We start from the raw sequence: 20,925 nt of genomic DNA, 5'->3' as shown, positions 1-20,925 counted from the left end.
TATATTATTTTCTACTTTCACAGCCATATTTTAATTCTTTATTACATAAATAAATTCTATTTTGAAAATGAATACTAACTCTGTAAACTCATTGGTGACTAAACTTCTAGATGGTGAGGAATGAAAGAGGCTGGAGATGTAAGAAAGTAATGGAAATTGATCTGATTCCTGTTAATTTTCACCTGTTAATTTTAGTAAGATTTTGTTCTTTCAGTGAAATATATATTAACATTTGAATGTGTTAGATTGGGTCCCAGTATTTCCGTTTCTTGGTGATTTATAAAAATTAGCCAGTTATTCTAGTCTGAAGCCAACGTGAAACTTTATAGAGTTTATCATATATTGTATATCTTGGTAAATGGTATTATTGTGGTATAGCTATTGTTTTTCCAGTAGTCATGTACAGTTGTGAGAGCTGGACCATGAGGAAGACTGAGCACCAAAGAATTGATACCTTAGAACTATGGTGTTAGAGGAGACTCTTCAGAGTCCCTTGGACTGCAAGGAGATCCAACCAGTATATCCTAAAGGAAATCAGTCCTGAATATACATTGGAGGACTGATGCTGAAGCTGAAACTCCAATACTTTGGCCACCTGATGCAAAGAGCTGACTCATTTGAAAAGACCCTGATGCTGGGAAAGATTGAAGCCAAGAGGAGAAGGGGACGACAGAGGATGAGATGACTGGATGGCATCACTGATTCAATGGACATGAGTTTGAGCAAACTCTGGGAGATTGTGAAGGACAGGGAGGCTTGGTGTGCTGCAGTCCATGGGGTCAGAAAGAGTCAGACATGAGTGACTGAGCAACAACAACAACCCACAGGAGGAATAAATTTAAACCTATAGACAACTTCTAAGAATTAAGCCAGTACATTCTCAAATAAGAAATTTTGTTCTTGAGAATTGTCAGGCAGGGAATTCTCTGGTGGTCCGGTTGTTCAGGCTCCAAGCTTCCACTGCAGGGAGCAAGGGTTTGATCCCTGGTTGGGGAGCTAAGTTCCCACATGCCACACAACACGGCCAAAAGAATAAAAGAAGAGAGAGAATTGTCAGCCAGCCATTGGTAACTCTCATAAACAAAGTTGTCCCTGGCGTTGACCTCTCCCTGAACTCCGGACTTTCACAGCCATGGTCTACCTGACATTTCCCCTTGACTAATACTCATCTCCTGACCAAATACAACTTTTGATCCCTGTCCTCCAACCTATTCCTCCCTAGTTCCCCGCACCTCAGTAAATGCCACATTAACCCCCTAGTTTCTTAAGCCAAAACTCTAAAAATCATCCTTGATATGGTTTTCATACTCTGAATTCAGTTCAGCAGCTCCTATTTAATTCAGCAAATATGTACAAAATAGGGCTTCCCAGGTGGCACTGCTGTTAAAGAACCTGCCTCCCAATACAGGAGACATAAGAGACTCAAGTTCAATCCCTAGGTTGGGAACATCCCCTGGAGGAGGAGGAGGGCATGGCAACCCACTCCAGTATACTTGCCTGGAAAATCCCATGGATAGATGAGTCTGGTGGGCTGCAGTCCATAGGGTCACAGAGTCACAAACGACTGAGCCGCTGAACAACAACAACATATGTACTCCCATTCTGTGACTTATTTCACACTTCATGTAAGATTGTAGTTTTAATGTAGTTCAATTAAGACTTGCCTCTGTCTAGCAGTTTTTGTTTGCTACTCAAATACTCATTCCCTACTTAAAAATCATGAAGATTTTCTTTTTTGTTATCTTCCAAAAGCTTTATAGTTTTGGCTTTCACCTTTAGATCTACGGTTTACCTGAAGATGATTTTTGTGTATAATAGGAGGTCAGGTAGCATTTTTCCCCCATATGGCTATCTAATTTAGCACTGGTGAAAAGATTATCCTTTCCCCATGGGTCTTCACTGATGTGCATCCAGTGTTCAGATTTCCAATTCTTACTTTTTACGGTTTTTTTGAATCAGGATTGAAATAAAGTCCATACTAGAAGTTGACTGATGTCTAAGTTGCTTTTGGTTCCAAGTTCCCCCTTTGTTCTCCCTCTGTCTGATTTTTTTCTCCTTGTAATTTATTGGTAGAAGAACCCAGCTGGTTTACTGTCTAATTCTTAGTCTGAATTTGCATCACTGTGGTTCAGTTTCTACATGTTTCAACTGTCCGTTGTGTTTTCTGTAAATAGAGACATTTGGGCTTCTCTGGTGGCTCAGATGGTAAAGAATCTGCCTGCAGTGAACAAGACCCAGATTTGATCCTGGGTCAGGAAGATCCCCTGGAGAAGGGAATCTTCTCCCTTCCCCAAGAATACCCACTGCAGTGTTCTTGCCTGGAGATTTCCGTGGATAGGAGCCTGGCGGGCTACAAGCCATGGGGTCAGTAAGAGTCAGATGTGACTGAGCAACCTACACTTCCACTTTTTACTTTCAGGACTCTAGTCCTGTGTCAACTTTATGTGTTGCATATGCGTGCTAAGTCACTTTAGTCATGTCTGACTCTTTGTGGCCCCGTGGACTGTAACCGGCCTGGTTCCTCTGTCCACGGGGACTCTCCAGGCAAGAATACTGGAGTGGGTTGCCGTGCCCTCCTCCAGGGGGATCTTCCCGACCCAGGGACCGAACATGGCTCTCCTGTCTCCTGCAAGCAGGCTCTTTACCACTAGCGCCACCTGGGAAGCCCCTATGTGTTGCATATAAGTATTTAACATCATGCATTTTTCTCTAAGTTTCACTGTACTTAATGCCACAAGTTTTCATGTGTTGTATTTTTGTTACCTGGCTCAAATTTTTTTTCTAATTATTTTATTATTTTTTTTGATTCATGGATCATTTAGAATTGTCTTTTTGTATTTCCAAACCTTTGGGGGGTCTGTTTATTCATATGACTAATTTCCTTTAGATTCTTTCCTCCCTTTTAAATTAATTTTTAAATTTTGGATTCATTTATCTTTAAGCATGATTGACTTGTATTCTATTATTTTCAGGTGTTCAACATAGTGATTTGATATTTTTCTTAGTTTTTTTTTTTATTTTATGTGGACCATTTTAAAGTCTTTATTGATTTTGTTACAATATTGCTTCTGTTGTTTATGTTCTGTTTTTTTGGCCATGAGGGATGTGTGATCTTAGCTCCCCAACCAGGGATCGAACCTTCACTCTCTGCATTGGAAGGTGAAGTCTTAACCATTGGACTTTCAGAGAAGTCCCTGGTATTTTTGGTACATTACAAAATAATCACCGCAATAAGTCAGTTAACATCTATTACCATACAGAGTTGCTCCAGTATTGTTCACTGTGTTCCCTATGCTGCACATTAGATTCCCCTGACTTCTTTTGTCCCTGGAAGTTTGCACCTATTAATCCTTTCCTGTAGGTTCTTGAACATATCTCAAATAGTTGTTTACTGCTTTTATTCATTAATTTCAATGTCTGGTTCATCTTGGGGCCACTATCTTTTTAAAAAAATTTTCTTAGCTATCAGTTACATTTTCCTGTTTTGTTTTTTTTCTGCTTGATGATTTGTATTATGTGGTGGACATAGTGAATGATGCATTCGGGAGATTCTGAACTCTGTGTTCCTCTGAAGAGTATTGACATTTGTTCTGGTAGATAGGTAGCTTGGGTTGACCTGAACTCCAAAGTTGGTCTTCTTTGAGGTGGACAACAGCTGAAATCTCTGCTCAGTTCTCTCTGCTTCCAGGTGCTATTGTTGAGCCTCCTCAGGTCAGTGTCAACCAAGAATGTGGTCACAGTTTATACTCAAGTTTTGGAGTTTATCCCCTCTGTGGTTCCCTTTCCAGGATTTCCCCCTAATTTTACATCTGCTCTGCCAGCTCTAGCCTATGTTCTCTGACCTCAAGGCAGTAACCTGGATTTTTGGCATCCTGTGACATATGGATTGAGAATACCCTTAGGCATAAAGCCTCAGAACTGTCTGTCTCACCCAGTGCTGTCCTAGTCTTTTAGGGGTGACTTCTCTCTGGTTCCCTTTCGAGGAATTTTTAAGTAGTTGTTTCTAATTTTTGGTCCATAGTTTTTAATTCTTATCTGAAGGAAGGTTAGTTCACCCAAACTAATCCACCATTCAGTTCAGTCACTCAGTCGTGTCCAGCTCTTTGCAACCCCATGAATTGCAGCATGCCAGGCCTCCCTGTCCATCACCAACTCCCGGAGTTCACTCAAACTCATGTCCATTGAGTTGGTGATACCATCCAACCATCTAATCCTCTGTTCCCTTCTCCTCCCGTCTTCAATCTTTCCCAGCATCAGGGTCTTTTCAAATGAATCAGTTCTTCGCATCAGATGGCCAAAGTATTGGAGTTTCAGCTTCAACATCAGTCTTTCCAATAAATATTTAGGACTGATTTCCTCTAGGATGGACTGGTTGGATCTCCTTGCAGTCCAAGGGACTCTTGAGAGTCTTCTCCAACACCACAGTTCAAAAACATCAATTCTTCTGTGCTCAGCTTTCTTTATAGTCCAACTCTCACATCTATATGTGCTACTGCTGCTAAGTCTCTTCAGTCATGTCCAAGTCTGTGACACCCCATAAACGACAGCCCACCAGGCTCCTCTGTGCATGGGATTCTCCAGGCAAGAATACTGGAGTGGGTTGCCATTTCCTTCTCCCCATCCATACATGACCACTGGAAAAACCATAGCCTTGACAAGACAGATCTTTGTCTTCGAAGTAATGTCTATGCTTTTTAGTATGCTATCTAGGTTGGTCATAGCTTTTCTTCCAAGGAGCAAGCATCTTTTAATTTCATGGCTGCAGTCACCATCTGCAGTGATTTTGGAGCCCCCCAAAATAGTCTGTCACTATTTCCATTGTTTCTCCATCTATTTGCCATTAAGTGATGGGACCAGATGCCATGATCTTAGTTTCCCAAATGTTGAGTTTTAAGACAACTTTTTTACTCTCCTCTTTCACTTTCATCAAGAGGCTTTTTAGTTCTTCACTTTCTGCCATAAGGGTGGTGTCATCTGCATATCTGAGGTTATTGATATTTCTCCCGGCAATCTTGATTCCAGCTTGTGCTTCATCCAGCCCAGCATTTCTCATGAATATAAGTTAAATAAGCAGGATGACAATATATGGCCTTGACATACTCCTTTCCCAATTTGGAACCAGTCTGTTGTTCCATGTCCAGTTCTAACTGTTGCCTCCTGACCTGCATATAGATTTCTCAAAAGGCAGGTCAGATGATCTGATATTCCCATCTCTTGAAGAATTTTCCACAGTTTGTCATGATCCACACAGTCAAAGGCTTTGGCTTAGTTAATAAACCAGAAATAAATGTTTTTCTGGAACTCTCTTGCTTTTTCCATGATCCAGCGGATGTTGGCAATTTGATCTCTGGTTCCTCTGCCTTTTCTAAAACCACCTTGAACATCTGGAAGTTCATGGTTCACGTATTGCTGAAGCCTGGCTTGGAGAATTTTGAGCGTTACTCTGCTACTGTGTGAGATGAGTGTAATTGTGCAGTAATTTGAGCATTCTTTGGCATTGCCTTTCTTTGGGACTGGAACAAAGACTGACCTTTTCCAGTCCTGTGGCCACTTCTGAGTTTTCCAAATTTGCTGGCATATTGCGTGCAGCATTTTCACAGCGTCATCTTTCAGGATTTGAAATAGTTCAACTGGAATTCCATCATCCCCACTAGCTTTGTTCATAGTGATGCTTCCTAAGGCCCACTTGACTTCACATTGCAGGATGTCTGGCTCCAGGTGAGTGATGGCACCATTGTGATTATCTGGGTCATGAAGATCTTTTTTGTATAGTTTTGTGTATTCTTTCCACCTCTTCTTAGTATCTTCTTCTTCTGTTAGGTCCATATCATTTCTGTCCTTTATTGAGCCCATCTTTGCATGAAATTGTTTCCTCGGTATCTCTAATTTTCTCGAAGAGATCTCTAGACTTTCCCATTCTATTGTTTTCCTCTATTTCTTTGCACCGATCACTGAGGAAGGCTTTCTTATTTCTCCTTGCTATTCTTTGGAACTCTGCATTCAAATGGAGATATCTTTCCTTTTCTCCTTTGCTGTTTGCTTCTCTTCTTTTCAGCCATTTTGCTTTTTGCATTTTTTTTTCTTGGGAATGGTCTTGTTCCCTGCCTCCTGTATAATGTTGCGAACCTCCATCCATAGTTCATCAGGCACTCTATGAGATCTAGTTCCTTAAATCTATTTCTCACTGCCACTGTATAATCATAAGGGATTTGATTTAGGTCATACCTGGATGGTCCAGTGGTTTTCCCTACTTTCTTTAATTTAAGTCTGAATTTGGCAGTCAGGAGTTCATGACCTGAGCCACGGTCCGCTCCCGGTCTTGTTTTTGCTCACTGTATGGTGCTTCTCCATCTTTTGCAGCACAGGATATAATCAGTCTGATTTCAGTGTTGACCATCTGATGATGTCCATGTGTGGAACCTTCTCTTGTGTTGTTGGAAGAGGATGTTTGCTATGACCAGTGCGTTCTCTTGGCAAAACTCTGTTAGCCTTTGCCCTGCTTCATTTCGCATTCCAAGGCCAAATTTGCCTGTTACTCCAGGTGTTTTCTTGACTTCCTACTTTTGCATTCCAGTCCCTTATAGTGAAAGTGAAAGTTGCTCAGTTGTGTCTGACTCTTTGCAACCCCGTGGACTGTATAGTCCTTGGAATTCTCCAGGCCAGAATACTGGAGTGGGTAGCCTTTCCCTTCTCCAGGGGATCTTCACAACCCAGGGATCGAACCCAGGTCTCCCGCATTGCAGGTGGATTCTTAACCAGCTGAGCCACAAGAGAAGCCCAAGAATACTGGAGTGGGATATCTTTTTTGGGTGTTAGTTCTAGAAGGTCTTGCAGGTCTTCATAGAACTGTTCAACTTCAGCTTCTTCAGCATTACTGATCAGGGCAAGACTTGGATATTGAATACTCTGATATTGAATAATCCAGCATTATTGGAAGCCAAAACTCCCCTACCCTTCAATTGTTACAACATATTTGAATTTATTTCCTCAAAATACATAGCTCATAGATTAGGCTTCCCTGGTGCCTCAGATGGTAAAGAATCTCCCTGGAATGCGGGGGTCTTGGGTTGGGAAGATCCCCTGGAGGAGGGCATGGCAACCCACTCCAGTGTTCTTGCATAGAGAATCCCATGGACAGCAGAGCCTGGCGGACTACAGTCCATGGATTCACAAAGAGTCGGACACAACTGAATGACTAAGCAGAGCACAGTAGATTTAGCTATGTTTAATACATTTAGCTAATATTTATCTCCCTCCATCAAAAAAATAGCATCTATAACGTTAGTAGGATTTTATTTATCTTTGTTTCTGACACCAGGGGTTCCCAACACGCACCACCATTGTTATATTTTTAATATATTTAAAAAGCTGTCAATTCAGATGTGTCGTACATGGTGTTTTTGACCTGGGCTGACGAGACTGTTCTGTGAGGTTTGCTTATCAGCTAATTTGACTTAATGATCAAGTTGTGCAGTACTGTGTCCATTCTGGATTTTTAAAGTTTTTTATTATGTATCATATCAAATTTACCACTGTATGAGTGGAAATTAAGACCTAATGTAGTTTTTATATGTTGTAATATTTCTTCAAGTAAATCTCTCCTACACACACACACATAAAATCCTTGATAAGAACCAGAGCAAAAACATTGATTTTTCAGGGGCTTTTAAACAGAGGTGCGGGGAGCAGTGGCTGATAAGAAATGGGCTTGTATGGGACAGAGGTTTGATCTCGGTGTTGAAAGAACTGTTTTACCTATGATTTATACTGTGCTGTTTGCTCAGATTGAGATCATGCAATCTGGCCCTGGCTCACTGCTCCTCTGTAACCTTGATATGTTTGGAATGACATGGAATCTGAGTACATAAAACATTTCTATGTCAGACTTTCTTACTTGTGAGCTCAGGGTGATGCTGTCTTTCCTGCCTGCCTTTCTGGGCTCTTTTCAGCGGATCAGATGTAAAAACACTTTGAAAAGTATAACTCTAATACAAGATGAAAGGGGCTGCATACAATTTGCACCTGCCCCTCTATGCTGAGACAAACCAGTGACATTGTGTGTGAGAAAAAGATTTAATTAAGATAACTATGACCTGTTCTATTTATGTAGCAGATAAATTAAAAGGACTCATTATTATAATTCTGTTAAACATAGAGTCTCCACTTATAACTCTGAAGGTCCCAAGAAGGAGTGGGTTTTGAACACCGTGGTAAATAGAAGTGAGTGTGGTTTCCATAGGGATGGAAAGGTTGGGGTCAGAGACAAGGACTTGGAATATTATTTTAAGCTCCTAAAAAGTTAACACCTACTTTGCATTCCTCTTCATGGTCCCTGCCCTGGGGGACCCCTTCACTTTGAGGAATGTGGGGTTGTTTAAAAATGCATCCACTTTAGGGCTTCCCTGGTGGTCCACGGGTAAAGAATCCACCTGCCAATGCAAGGGACACGGATCTGATCCCTGCTCTGGGAAGAACCACGTGCCGCAGGGCCACTAAACCCGGTGCGCTGTAACTACTAAGCCTGCGTGCCTAGAGCCTGTGCTCTGCAGCTGCAACTAGAGAAAGCCTACACACAGCAGCGAAGACCCACCACAGCCAAAAATTAAAAAATGAAATAAATCTTTTAAAAAATTGCAACCACTTTAGTGTGTGAAGCAGAAGGAAGCTCAGGGTGACCCTGCCCCTGGTTGATGGAAAAAGATGTCTCCGTAGAGTCAATATTCTTTAATTATGCAAAATTTATTGAGAAAGAAAAGAATGTTGAGAGATGGGGTAAAGGAATAGGAAAGATGGAGGGCAGAGAAGGATGGGTAATGGCATGGAGAGGAAAGATAGGATATTAGAGCTTCTGGTCTGACAGGCAGAGAAAGATGTAATTAGCAGTTGCCTGGGGAAGACACTAAAGATAAGTTGAGTCCATTAGTATGGTGGAGGACTTTTGTGCCTGAGTCAGATAAAGAAGCCAGGGCATAGGCTGCTAGATCTTGTTGCAGAAAGACTGATTTCGACAGCATATAATTTGCATCCTGGTTCCGTGGGAGAAGAGGTTCATGGATGGGCACATGTTCTCACAGCCTTGAACCATGAATTGAAGTTTTCCACCTGAAAGAAGCAGAGACAGACTGTAAAGAGCACAGAGCTTCCTTGTTGAATCTTACCTTTCATCATGGTGCCCAGAGTCCCTGCACAGGCATGACCAAGTCCTCCAACTTGCATATTCTTCCTCCCTTCTCCTTCTACCTGCTGCTTCTGGGCTGTTTCCCCGTCAGTTGCCTACTCTCTCTAGTGAGGGACCAGACAAACCACAAGAGAAGTCAGGCAATGGGGTTCACAGGATAAAGTAACCAAGATCCCTTCCCTTATTTGAGGGATAAGGACTGAATATGGGCTTTCCAGGTTGCGCTATGGTAAAGAACCCGCCTGCCAATGCAGGAGACATGGGAGATGCAAGTTCGATCCTTGGGTCAGGAAGATCCCCTGGAGTAGGATATGGCAACTCACTCCAGTATTCTTGCCTGCAGAATCCCATGGACAGAGGAGCCAGGTGGGCTACATTCCATGGGGTCACAAAGTGCTGGACACCTCTGAGCAACTGAGCGCAAGGACTGAGTCTAAGGGTGGAGGGGTGTGGGAATACACTCAGACAGGCCTGGCAACTTGTGAACACAGACTAGTGGACAACTGTTGACTACTTAATTCATTTATTCAATACTTACTAAATGCCTGCCATGGACTGAGCATTGTGCTAAGTGCTAGGAATATATAGCCATGAGCAAGACAGATGCATTCCTGAGCTTGCAGTCAACGTCCCACTGGCTCAAGGGGCAACTCACACATTAGTAGGAAGAGACAATCTCCCTGTCTTCTTTTAAGGCATCGGAGGCCTTTGGGGAAGGGCCTCTCCCTCAATAGCTGGAGTTTTACTCTTGATTCTTGTAAGAATTGAGGTCCTCTTGAATCTAAGCTTCTAGGGAATCCCAGCTTGATCCCTCCTCCGGCTCCCGCCACCCTAACCACCCCCTCCCCCATCGGTACTCAAGCTGGGTGATGAGTTCTCTGTCAAAGACCAGCCCATGAAGTCCCCACATACCTTCAAAGATCTTCTTTAACATGCACTGCTGGGAGTTCTGAGTGGAGCAGACTCCCTCTCCACGAAGACATTTTCCTTGGTCATTCATATAAGAGCATGTGTGGCAGCTTAACGATGGGCCTGAAAAATTTAAGATCAGCCTGATGAAATAACCCTGTGATCCAGGTGTGTAGCCTTGAGTCACACATTGGAAGGGATGATGGACAACAAGGAGAACCATTTTGTAGGTCTGAAAAAGCATCTTTTCTCTTCCATACCAGAGAAAATGACTTCATCCTTACTGCTTCATCTATGATAGTCATTGGTGATGAATCCCACCTTTCTCCCTCTGGTACTGACTTTAATTCATAGCCCAGTGGCTCCTTGGACATTGATCATTAGATGCCCTTCTGCTGTGTCTAACTCAGTAGGAGCAACGGGACTTTTCACGTGACGTTCATACTCCTCACGGCACTCTCAGTTATCCACAAGGCACAGACACTTGCAGTAAAATCTGACTGATTAATAAGCTGTGTTAAGGACTTCCCTGGTGATCCAGTGGGTAAGACTCCTCCTTCCGATGTGGGGGGAGGGGAGGGTTCAATCCCTGGTTGGGGAGCTAAGAACCCACATGCCTCAAGGCCAGAAGATCAAGACATAAAACAGAAGCAGTACTATAAAATTCAGTAAAGACTTTTTAAATGGTATGCGTCAAAAGTAAATAACAAGGAAAAGAGAAATTGCTTTTTTTCTTAAAAAAAGAGACTATATTGGAATGTTCTAATGTTGCAAACCTCGTAAAGTGTTTGTATCAATTTGCTATTCTCAAATTCACCTCAATCAGGGCATTTTGTCACAAAGGACAGAGCCTCTCTGAAATGACTCGATGTTGCCTATTTCCACTGCCAGTTTCCTAATTAAGGAAGCATAAAGGGGAAAGAGTACGGGCTTTGGAGTCATACTTCAGTGTGAATCCTAGGTTTACTTCTTTATAGCCAGAGGAGGTAAACCTCACTTCTCTCTTCCGAAAATTTGGAATACTGCTGCTTACACAAATGGGGTGTATATAAAGTGTTTATGTCTAGTAATAACTTGAGACATTAAACTTTAAATCTTGTTTTCCTTCCTTGAACGAACCCTTGTAAGGGTCAAAGAACTGCAGTTGTCCTGGGATCTTATTTCTGTATCTTGCAGACCAAAGTGTTGGCATGCTTTACTTTCCATTGATAAAAGAAACGTTCACATATTGAGGTCTAGAGAAGTCATTCTGGCTTATACATGAGTTAACTTGAATTTTTTGCTAACTACAATAGCTTCTTTGTGGCCTATCAAACATACATTGTACATCTCCTTTAATTAGTAAAGAAAAGGTCACATTGACCAGAAGTTAAAAAAAAAAGTTCACATTAAAAATAAAGATTAAATACCCTTTTTTCTGGGACACCGATTCAAGTCCTCCTCTGATGATTAAACTCCCTTTCGAGGTGGGGAGCCCAAACTGTACGTGCTGTATGTGTATGAACTGGTCTGTTGTGTTTTTTTAAAACCGTGAAGAAATATATCCCTGACTTGTTCAATATGCCTTGTCTGGACGAGATATAAAACTGCCAAAAACTGCTTCTCCAGGGCCGTTTCTCAGACTAATCTGCGAAGCCAACTAGTCCTCAGTTTGGCTCAAATGAAACTTTTCTATCATTAATGATTGTTTATTATTTCCACTGACATCACGTTCAGACCAAAAAAAGCCCAGAGCTGCCTGTTCTGGTGCTAGCCATGTTATTGGAGGATTTGCAAAGGTTTTAACATAGTTTGTGAACAGGCCGACTTAGCCTGAAGCTCACCAAGGTTGTCTTCCATGAGCCCCTTCTTCCAGTGGAGCTGTGGGCATCCATTTTCATAATTTCTTATGTGGAATGAAGTTACAGGGACAGCTGGCAGTTTGTGTTTTGTTTTTCTTAAAGAGGGCCCTCTGAACTGTTTAGCCTTCAAAAGCCCCACAATACCTGAATTCTGCCTCTGGGGATTATTGCAAAGAAATGTAAAGAGATCCTTTGAGAGAGTTGTTTGCTCTGTGTCTGGACTGTTCCTTCTTCTGGATGCCTTAAAACTGGCTTTCTTGATGTGCCACCTACTTCCCACCGAAAGTCGAGGAAGGGCACCCACACAAATACGACTCACCTGAAAATGTGCTTGAAGGTGGGAGTTCTGAGGGCTGTTCCCCTGCTGATTCACCCGAGACCTGTTCGGCTGAGATTGGTTCAACTGCAGACTGCTCCCCTGCAGGTTTATCACTTGCAACCTGTTCGTTTGTGGGCTGTTCACCTATGGCCTGTTCACCGACAGACTGTTCGCCTAGAGGCTTCTCACCTATAGGTTGTTCCACAGAAGGTTGTTCACCGGAAGTGTGCTCATTCAGAGTGCGCTCACCTGCAGCAGCCTCCCCTGGAGCATGCTCAACCGCAGTAGCGTGATCAACTGAAGTGGGCCCACTTGCGTGTTCAACTGCTAACGGCTCACCAGAAGCATGTTGGGCTGCGGCAGTCTCACTTGAGCCATGCTCACTTAAAGTGTTGTCGAGTGAAGAAGTCTCATATAAAGCCTCATCCGAAGGGTTTGCAAGTGAAAAGTAGTCACTTGAGAGTTGCTGAACTGATGCTTGATGATCCATAGGGCCAAGAAGCTCATCAGATTGAGCTGATGCTCCTGGGATGGAGAAGTAATAGGAGAGAGATGGTGAGGGTGAGAGAGGATGTCCCGGTAAGGAGTCCTTTCCTATGGAGCAAGGCTCATGTGGGATCGCTAGATTTCTGGGGGTCTGGTCAAGCACCTGAAGATGCTGCAGAGGCTGGAGGCAGTCAACCGGTTGCTCGAGGGACCATGAAGGCCAGGGGTGTTAAGGAACTGCAGAAACTACCTTAGTGATTGAAGGGAAGAATTTTAAGATCCGCAATATTTGTGCGGATCTGTGTACCCTGAGTGGGCACAGGGGCACCAAAAGCGCCTGTGCCTCCCTGACAAAGCCAGCATCAGGAAATCAACGTCCCATCGTTCATGTAACCAGAATTCGACCGCTCGCCTCCCTCCAGTTCCCCTGTGGGTGAAAGGTAGGAATGGAGGTACAACGGAGAGAGACTCTGCAGTGTTTCAGCAACTGAGTAATTCTAGCTGCAACCGAGGGCGGGAGATTTTAAACTCCAAACAAAATGAATTTGAAACTAGAGATGACAAATAAATAATGAGGTCCGAAAATTACCAGAAGGGATTAAGACCTTTATTTGGCAAGTTCACGTTTTTTCCCACACCCAATCCCCTATCCATGTGGTTGGGAACTGAAAACCAAGTTGCTATGAATTATTAAGATAAAAATATTGTGTACTTCTATATCTCTGCATTGAGATTCCTTTTGATGTACCATTTACTCCTACTTCATGGAGTTGTCATGAGTCTTCAATAAGGTAAATTGTGAAGTGCCTAGTCCATTGCTGAAGTGCTCAATTAACTTTAATTTTTCCTCCTCCTGACCTTGCGTTTGGAATTACAAAACTCTTAGCTGGTCATTCTCTTCTGACCTGTCTCTCCTACATTTAATCCAGTTTATCAATGACTGTCAGACAAATACTCCTTAAGTACAGCTTTTATTTTATTAAGTGTAGCATCATGCAGGCAATTTAATTATTACTCTTTTTAAAATTATTATTACTCTTTGAGCAACTGATTTAGGCTGAATAACCTAGAAGAGGGTATGGAATAGACTTTAATAATGAGTATGTTATTAATCCTATCAAAAAGCTGAGAGGAATATAATATAGTCAGTATCATCCTGATTACAATCCTGTAAGAATGTGTGTGTGTGTGTGTGTGTGTGTGTATCTTGAGTGATTTCGAGTCCTTATAACCAATGACTTTCAAAAGACTAGCATTAGAATCTGTTGATAAAGGAAAGGTAAGATAGACTAAGGCTTTTGCATAAGTGCTCAGCTGTGTGCACTCTTTGCAGACTTGTGAGTCTGCCAGGCTCCTCTGTCCATGGGATTTTTCCAGGCAAGAATACTGGAGTGGGTTGCCGTTTCCTCTTCCAGAGGATCTTCCTGACCCAGGGATAGAACCTGCATCTCCTACATTGGCAGGTGGATTCTTTACCACTGTGCCACGTAGGAAATCCGGCTAAGGCTTTTAGGAGTTTTTAATTTTAAGAAGTTGTTACAGAAATACTACCTGCTTGACTGATTCTTCAACAGTGAACAGAAGTTTTAACAAAGAGATTTTTGATACCAAAAAAAGAGGCTTGAAAAGGCACACTGCTTTCTTAGTCATTCTTATCATTTATGACTTACTACCTCACCAAGTGGCTGACACATACTACCATCTGGTAACTTTGTTTCTGAGTCAATTTTTGAAAACCAAAGAGGGCAAAAGACAAAATCTCAGAGAACCAACATTACAGAAAACACTCTCATTTAATGGAGAACTTGAAACTCATGGCCTGTCACTTCTGCAGGAGGAAGAAGAGAATAGAGCTCATCCTGAATGGGGATCCTGAAAGAGGAAAAACGGATGGACTGAACAGACAGACCCGAGCCGGGAAGGGGAGGCTTCTAGGATCTCTGGCCCCGGGATGACTTTCAGGCATACCTCACTCCCTTCTCCTGTGTCTTTCCTTCTGCCTTAACTACACAAGCATCCCACACACTCAGTTCACTGGGGCAAACCTTTCCAGACTTCCAGAACCCTAGACCAGTCTTCTCATTTCACAGAGCAGCAGGTACAATGTTGAGTGGCTGAAAGTATTAGGAATGAGACTGTGCTAAGCTAGTCTCTGATGGTGAAGCCATTCACTAGGGGGAATCAGCCGATTCAGCAACTCTCAGAGTTGAACTTGGTCTGGGTAACTAAGAACTGGTCTTCCTTCTTTAAGGGCCTTAAACAGGCCTCTTCCATGTCCACCTGGAGCCAAGAGAGAGGACTCACCTCTGGAAGATCCAAGGAAACACAGACTCACTAGTAGAAGGAAATTCTTCATCCGGATTTTGGGCAAGAGGGGACCCTGGTGTGGGGCACCCAAGAGCAGTGAAGAAAAACTGTGAGCAGAGGCTTCCAGTGCCGAGCCACAGAGTCTGGGAATTCTAGAACCTCAGAAACAATCCATGATTCCTCACAATGGCTTGTGCTGATCAGGTGCCTGATCCGGCATGTTGACGCTCTGGCAACCCCCAGCAAACCATACTGTCAGGGCTGATATGCCCTGTGCCTGGCACTTTACTGTGGCTCTCTGCCTTTTCTTTAAAAAATCAAGTTGCCAAAATAACATATATACTCTCTGTAATAAATTTTAAAAGCCATCTACTCTCTTTTTAAAGTGTTCATGACAGTGAGATGTGATTAGCTGGTTATTATTATTTTTTTTTTTGCTTCTCTGTATGAGCCCTTTTATTTTGGTCGGGGGCCTCAGAAGGCTGATCTCTACTGATCACCTTGAAGACTGGCTGGGTTTGGCTTCAGATTGTGTTCGGCCATTGGAAGACTGGAGAAGGGAACAGACACACACAGATTGAGACTGAAGTATTCATTCTTCCTATTACCTTCCTACCACAGTTCTGACGCTGGCTGGGTCTTGACAGGACAGTTTCTGTTGAGCGTCTCTCCTCGTGGCTCCAGTTCTCCACCAGGCTATGGTAGCATGGCTTCCTTCCCCTCCCCCTCTGGGGCCTAAGAAGGATGATGATTTCTTACTGTTGCTAAACCTGGATGCCCCAACTTCATTTTTGTTATTGCTTCCTTAACCCGGCTCACTTCTGTCAATCATCTTTTCATAAAGGTCCATATCAATCATGGTTCTGGCAGGAAACAGATGGCAAACTCAGATGGGTGACAGCAGAATGTACCTGATACGGACGTGGAAAAGGGAACTACAACCTCAAGCTGTGACTGCTGAGAAGATGCGTGCAGCGGAGCACCTACCTGGTATTACGCTGGAACTTTTGGAAGACGGGGCCTCCCAGGTGGTGCTACTGGTAAAGAAGCCACCTGCCAATGCAGGAGATGTAAGAGATGTGGGTTCGATCCCTGGGTCGGGAAGATCCCCTGGAGGAGCACATGGCAACCCACTCCAGTGTTCTTGCCTGGAGAATCCCATGGACAGAGGAGCCTGGAGGGCTACAGACATGACTGGTGGCAGAGGTCCCCTAGCCCCCATCTCCTTGCTCTTCCTTGCTCACCTCTCTTGGACCCTTCATTACATATACCACAGAATTCTGAATCTAGAATAGATGTATTTGTCACTCTTATAATTACTGAATGCTCTTCTCCTCCATTAGACTTTAAGCCCCATGAAAGTGGTGTTTCAGTCTGTCTTGATCACTGTTGTGTCCTCGCTACCTGACACACAACAGGTGTTTAATATTGGGTTGGCCCAAAAGTTCACTTGGGTTGTCCATAAGCTGTTATGGAAAAACCAGAATGAACTTTTTGGCCCCCCCAGTACATTTTTTTTCCTGCATGAAGGAATGAATGAGTTACCTTTTTTCTACTTCATGGAGGTAGAGGTATAGGTAGCCCTTAGAGTGGGCTGGATGAAGATTCTGGGTCAGTTGGAGAAAGCAGGACCTCAGGGGTCAGAGGTTGCAGAGGCCTACCCTACTTGGCTTGAGCTGGAGGACAAAACTAGGATTCTCAAGTCTTTTGCTTCATCTGGGCAGTGCTACCGCCGGGGGAAGCCATCAAGACCGTGCAAAATCTGTCCCGACATTTCCTTCCTCTGTCTCGTCCTTCTGTTCCTCCCCTTTCCGTCCTCCACCTTCATCCCAAACTCCATCCCAAGCCACACCCATTGCTATTGTTCGGTTGCTAAGTCATGTCTGACTCTTTGCGACCCCAAGGATTTCAGCATGCCAGGCTTCCCTGTCCTTCACCATCTCCCCGAGTTTGCTCAAACTCATGTCCATTGAATCGGTGATACCATCCAACCATCTCATCCTCTGTCGCCCCTCTTCTCCTCCTCAATCTTTCCCAGCATCAGGGTCTTTTCTAGTGAGTCAGTTGTTTGCATCAGGTAGCCAAAGTGTTGGAGCTTCAGCTTCAGCATCAGTCCCTCCCATGAATATTCAGGGTTAATTTCCTTTAGGGTTGGCTGGTTTGATTTCCTTCTTGTCCAAGGGACTCTCTCAAGAGTTTCTTGTGGCTACATTCATACACGACTTCGAATTATTCTCTGAATATGCAATGCCCTCTGTATTTTTATGGTTCCCCTCCCCCCTTCCTGACATTGTACTTCTCCATCTCCTCTCATCACTGAAATGGATTAAGAATTAATTCTTAATCCATGTCCGTCATCACCTGCCATTCGGAGACTCCCCAGATCCACCAGTCTGCTTCACAGACTCCTCTCTTTCTAGTTCAGACCCATATATCTGAACACCAGCTGGAACACCAGCTGGACACTTCCAGCTCAATATCCCAGAGCTCTTGAAACTCACCATTTGTGGTGCTGAATGTATCCTGTGCACCGCCACTACTGAGCCTGTGCTCTAGAGCTGGAGAGCGGCACTACTGAAGCCCGCCCACTTAGGGCCCCCGCGCTCTGCAACAAGAGAAGCCGCCACAATGAGAAGCCCAGTGTACTGCAAGGAGGAGGAAGCACCCACTGGCAACAACCAGAGGAAAGCCTGCGCACAGCAGCACAGACCCAACACAGCCAAAATTTGAATTGTTAGAAAACCTTGAAAGCTAGTTAAAATGAGAGCAAAAGAAGCCGGGAAAGAACATGGCTTCTTCAGTGGAGCAGGTGGAGGTGAGCAGAGCCTGTGTGCAGGACTGAAGCGCTCCCATCAGACACTGGGTTTACCGCATCCTGAGGAAGCCCAGCCCTTCACCTCATCTCCCACTGGACTATAAACTTCGTTCAGTTTTTATTATTAGGGGAATGAACTGTTGCAAAATGCTAAATGTCCTACCCTGATTGTACATGCTTAGATTTATATGGCTCAAAACATGATGTAGGGCAACCAATACCTGACCCAGCCAAATAAATATAACAACAAAGAAAAACCAAAGAACAACAACAACAAAAATAGGGGAATTCCCTGCAGTCCAGTGGCTAAGACTCTGCGCTTCCAAAGCAAGGGGTGTAGGTTCAATCCTTGGTCAGGGAACTAAGATCCTACATGCTGTGTGGTGTGACCAAAAAAAAAAAAAAAAAAACCCAACAAAACAGCATTTTGTGCACAGGGTTTTTGAGAGTCTGAGGTTTGAGGATGTAAGCAACCACTGTGTTGTTTACAACTGCTCTTCCCTCTCCACGCCTCTCTTTCTTTTCCCTGGAGCCCTAATAACCACAAATCTCCCCCAGTCATCCTCACATCCTTAGGAAGAACAATTTTCTTCTCCATCCCCTATCTTACCCTTGGTTCTGCCTTCACAGATGTACAGATTCCACCATTTCTCTACAAAAACACAGGCCTTAGCTTTCAGAACTGGAAAAGTTTGTAGTTTTTTCTTTGCTATCATCAGTAGGGACCTTAATCCATCCAAGATGATGCCAATTCACTTAGACTCAGTGTTTTCAATGATTATATTTCTCCATTACACGAATAATATGCTCCTCTCATTAATTTAAAATACCCATTTCTGCCAGTAGATGTCTCTAGACTTCTTAGCAGGCCTTCAGAAGACAGTTTTGAACTGTACAGGGCTTTCTGCAAATCTGAGGAAGAAGTCCTGGGCTAAGTCTGATGACTCACACCTATGAAAAAGCTCAGAAGTCTAGTTCTGACAGTTAATTCTTGTATTAATTTTGTCAGACTGCTGGCTGCTGAAATACACTAAACTGACCTGCCGGGAGTCCGATGCATTTCTACTTTTGTTCAGGGCTGTGCTTAGGTGCCCAGTCGTGTCCGATTCTTTGTGACCCCATGGACTGTAGCCTGCCAGGCTCCTCTGTCCAGACAAGAATACTGGAGTGGGTTGCCATGCCCTCCTCCCGGGGATCTTCCCAACCCAGGGATCGAACCCAGGTCTTCCACATTGCAGATGGATTCTTTACCGTCTGAGCCATCAGGGAAGCCCAAGAATACTGGAGTGGGTAGCCTATCCCCTTCTCCAGAGGAACTCCCCAATCCTGGAATCAGACTGGGGTCTCCTGCATTGCAGGCGGATTCTTTACCAGCGGAGCTACTACTCAATCTGCACTTTTGAGCATTAAATGCTGAGTCTGGTGCAGCTACTCACAAAGAATGCTCCCATTTGACACAAGGAGGCGCCACTGACCAGACCTACCTCACTTAACTCAGGCAGCTTGGTCTCAGCAGTGTTTGGGAGATTTCTCTAAAATTATTTCATTTTGCTTCTCCTGATTGCAAAAATAAAGTGAGAAACTGAAAAACAAAAATGGTGGTACCAGAAATAAGAATATTAGGTTCCATGAACTTAGTATTTGATCTACAAATGAAAAACAACTGCACCAGAATTAGGACCCTGAACCTCAATTGGATGCTCTTTGGGCTTAATCCAGTTGACTTCACATGTGAACAGTTGTGAGGATCACTGGACATAAGGAATAGGTTTGAACTCTGAAAGTAAATATAGTTTGTTTCTAAACGATGACATGCAATTAGGAATTTAGTATTTTAGTTAACTAGGAAGGAAGACCTGATTGTAACACAGAGGCTACTTTTTCTTTTCAATAATATTTATTTTTGGCTGTGCTTGGTCTTTACTGCTTCGCGTAGGCTTCCTCTAGTTGCAGCAAGCAGGGGCTAGTCTTCATTGCAGAGCTCAGGCTTCTCGGTGGGATGGCTTCTCAATGTGGCGGCTTCTCTTGTTGCGGAGGACAGGCTCTAGGGGCACGGGCTTCAGTAGTTGCAGCTCGTGAGCTCCACAGCTCGAACTCAGCAGTTGGGGCACACAGGCTTAGTTGCTCGGAGGCATGTGGGATCTTCCCAGACCAGGGATCAAACCCACGTTCCCTGCCTTGGCAAGTGGATTCCTATCCGCAGCACCACCCAGGAAGTCCAACACAGAGGCTACTTTCCACATTTCTACTTTCACATGCACTTTCAGGTTCAGAGTATATCCAGAAGTTGGTGATCCCTGTATGAAAATATCTGTACTTTCCATGTAGAGTATCAGATAAAACATCCCCTCTCCCCCAAAACCCAGGAAAAGGGTGAGATAAAGTTATTATGCTCACTTTACAGATGTAACATAACTGTTCACTCCATCCCATCACCCCATGTTGTAGAGGGCCACATCCCTGAAGCAGCCAGCTGTCATCCTGTCTGTCATCTTCCTCCTCTTAGAGGATCCTCTGCAGATCCTTTCCCTGACTCTCCCAGCTCCTAGCGGTTGCCCTCCAGGCATCAGTTCCAACTTGGACTTGAGGTTGGGCTCCAATCAGGGAACTGGCAGATTCAAGTGGCAACTCAGATGAACTCCAAGGAAAATAGAAAATAGTAGGGGCTGGTGTCTGTTTAACACAGTGTTCAAAATCCTAGCCACAGCAATTAGACAAAAAGAACTGTCACTGTTTGCAGATGACATGATACTTTATAAAGAAAACCCTGACGTCTCCATCAAAAAGGTGTTCGGATTAATAAATGAATTCAGTAAAGTTGCAGAGTATAAAATTAGCATACAGAAATCTGTTGCTTTTCTATACACCAATAATGAACAGAAAGAGAAATGAAAAAAAATTCCGTTTAAAACTGGAAACCGGCAAAAGAACTATACAATCAAAGCTGTAAAAAGGATCTTCATGTAACCTAGTAGGATGGAAAACAAAGGCATTGCATCGGAACCTGCACACTTGAAGGGATGTGTAAGGAAGAGAAGGTCCATACAGATGGACTCCTGCCCTGGGCGGT

General features: G+C 43.6%; 1 protein-coding gene across 3 annotated transcripts; it reads right to left on the bottom strand.

Moving 5' to 3' along the window:
• Positions 1-8,977: 8,977 nt before the first annotated feature.
• On the bottom strand, positions 8,978-15,089 carry LOC138084155 (acrosomal protein SP-10-like). 3 transcript variants are annotated; one of them, XM_068978286.1, is made up of 5 exons: positions 15,038-15,089; positions 12,704-12,772; positions 12,248-12,511; positions 10,091-10,210; positions 8,978-9,102 (listed from the first exon to the last, which is right to left on the bottom strand). In XM_068978286.1, the coding sequence occupies exons 1-5, from the start codon at positions 15,087-15,089 to the stop codon at positions 8,978-8,980; spliced, it is 630 nt and encodes a 209-aa protein (XP_068834387.1). The 3 variants fall into 3 exon arrangements, with proteins under 3 accessions (XP_068834387.1, XP_068834385.1, XP_068834386.1); XM_068978284.1 differs by having other exon boundaries at positions 12,248-12,772; XM_068978285.1 differs by having other exon boundaries at positions 12,302-12,772.
• Between the last annotated feature and the right edge of the window lie 5,836 nt (positions 15,090-20,925).

The sequence above is a fragment of the Capricornis sumatraensis genome, chromosome 8 (genome assembly GCF_032405125.1).
Source record: "Capricornis sumatraensis isolate serow.1 chromosome 8, serow.2, whole genome shotgun sequence".
Taxonomy (NCBI): domain Eukaryota; kingdom Metazoa; phylum Chordata; class Mammalia; order Artiodactyla; family Bovidae; genus Capricornis; species Capricornis sumatraensis.
The sequence above is the reverse complement of the archived record's forward strand: the minus strand, read 5'-3'. Positions and strand labels throughout refer to the sequence as shown.

Excerpts from the sequence above, each read along its gene's own strand:
- LOC138084155 (XM_068978284.1), bottom strand. The coding sequence starts at position 15,089 with ATGAAGAATTTCCTTCTACTAGTGAGTCTGTGTTTCCTTGGATCTTCC. Across the intron at positions 12,773-15,037 it reads TTTCCTTGGATCTTCCAGAG|GAGCATCAGCTCAATCTGAT; the intron begins GTGAGTCCTCTC and ends TCTCCATCCCAG. Across the intron at positions 9,103-10,090 it reads GTTAAAGAAGATCTTTGAAG|GTGGAAAACTTCAATTCATG; the intron begins GTATGTGGGGAC and ends TGCTTCTTTCAG.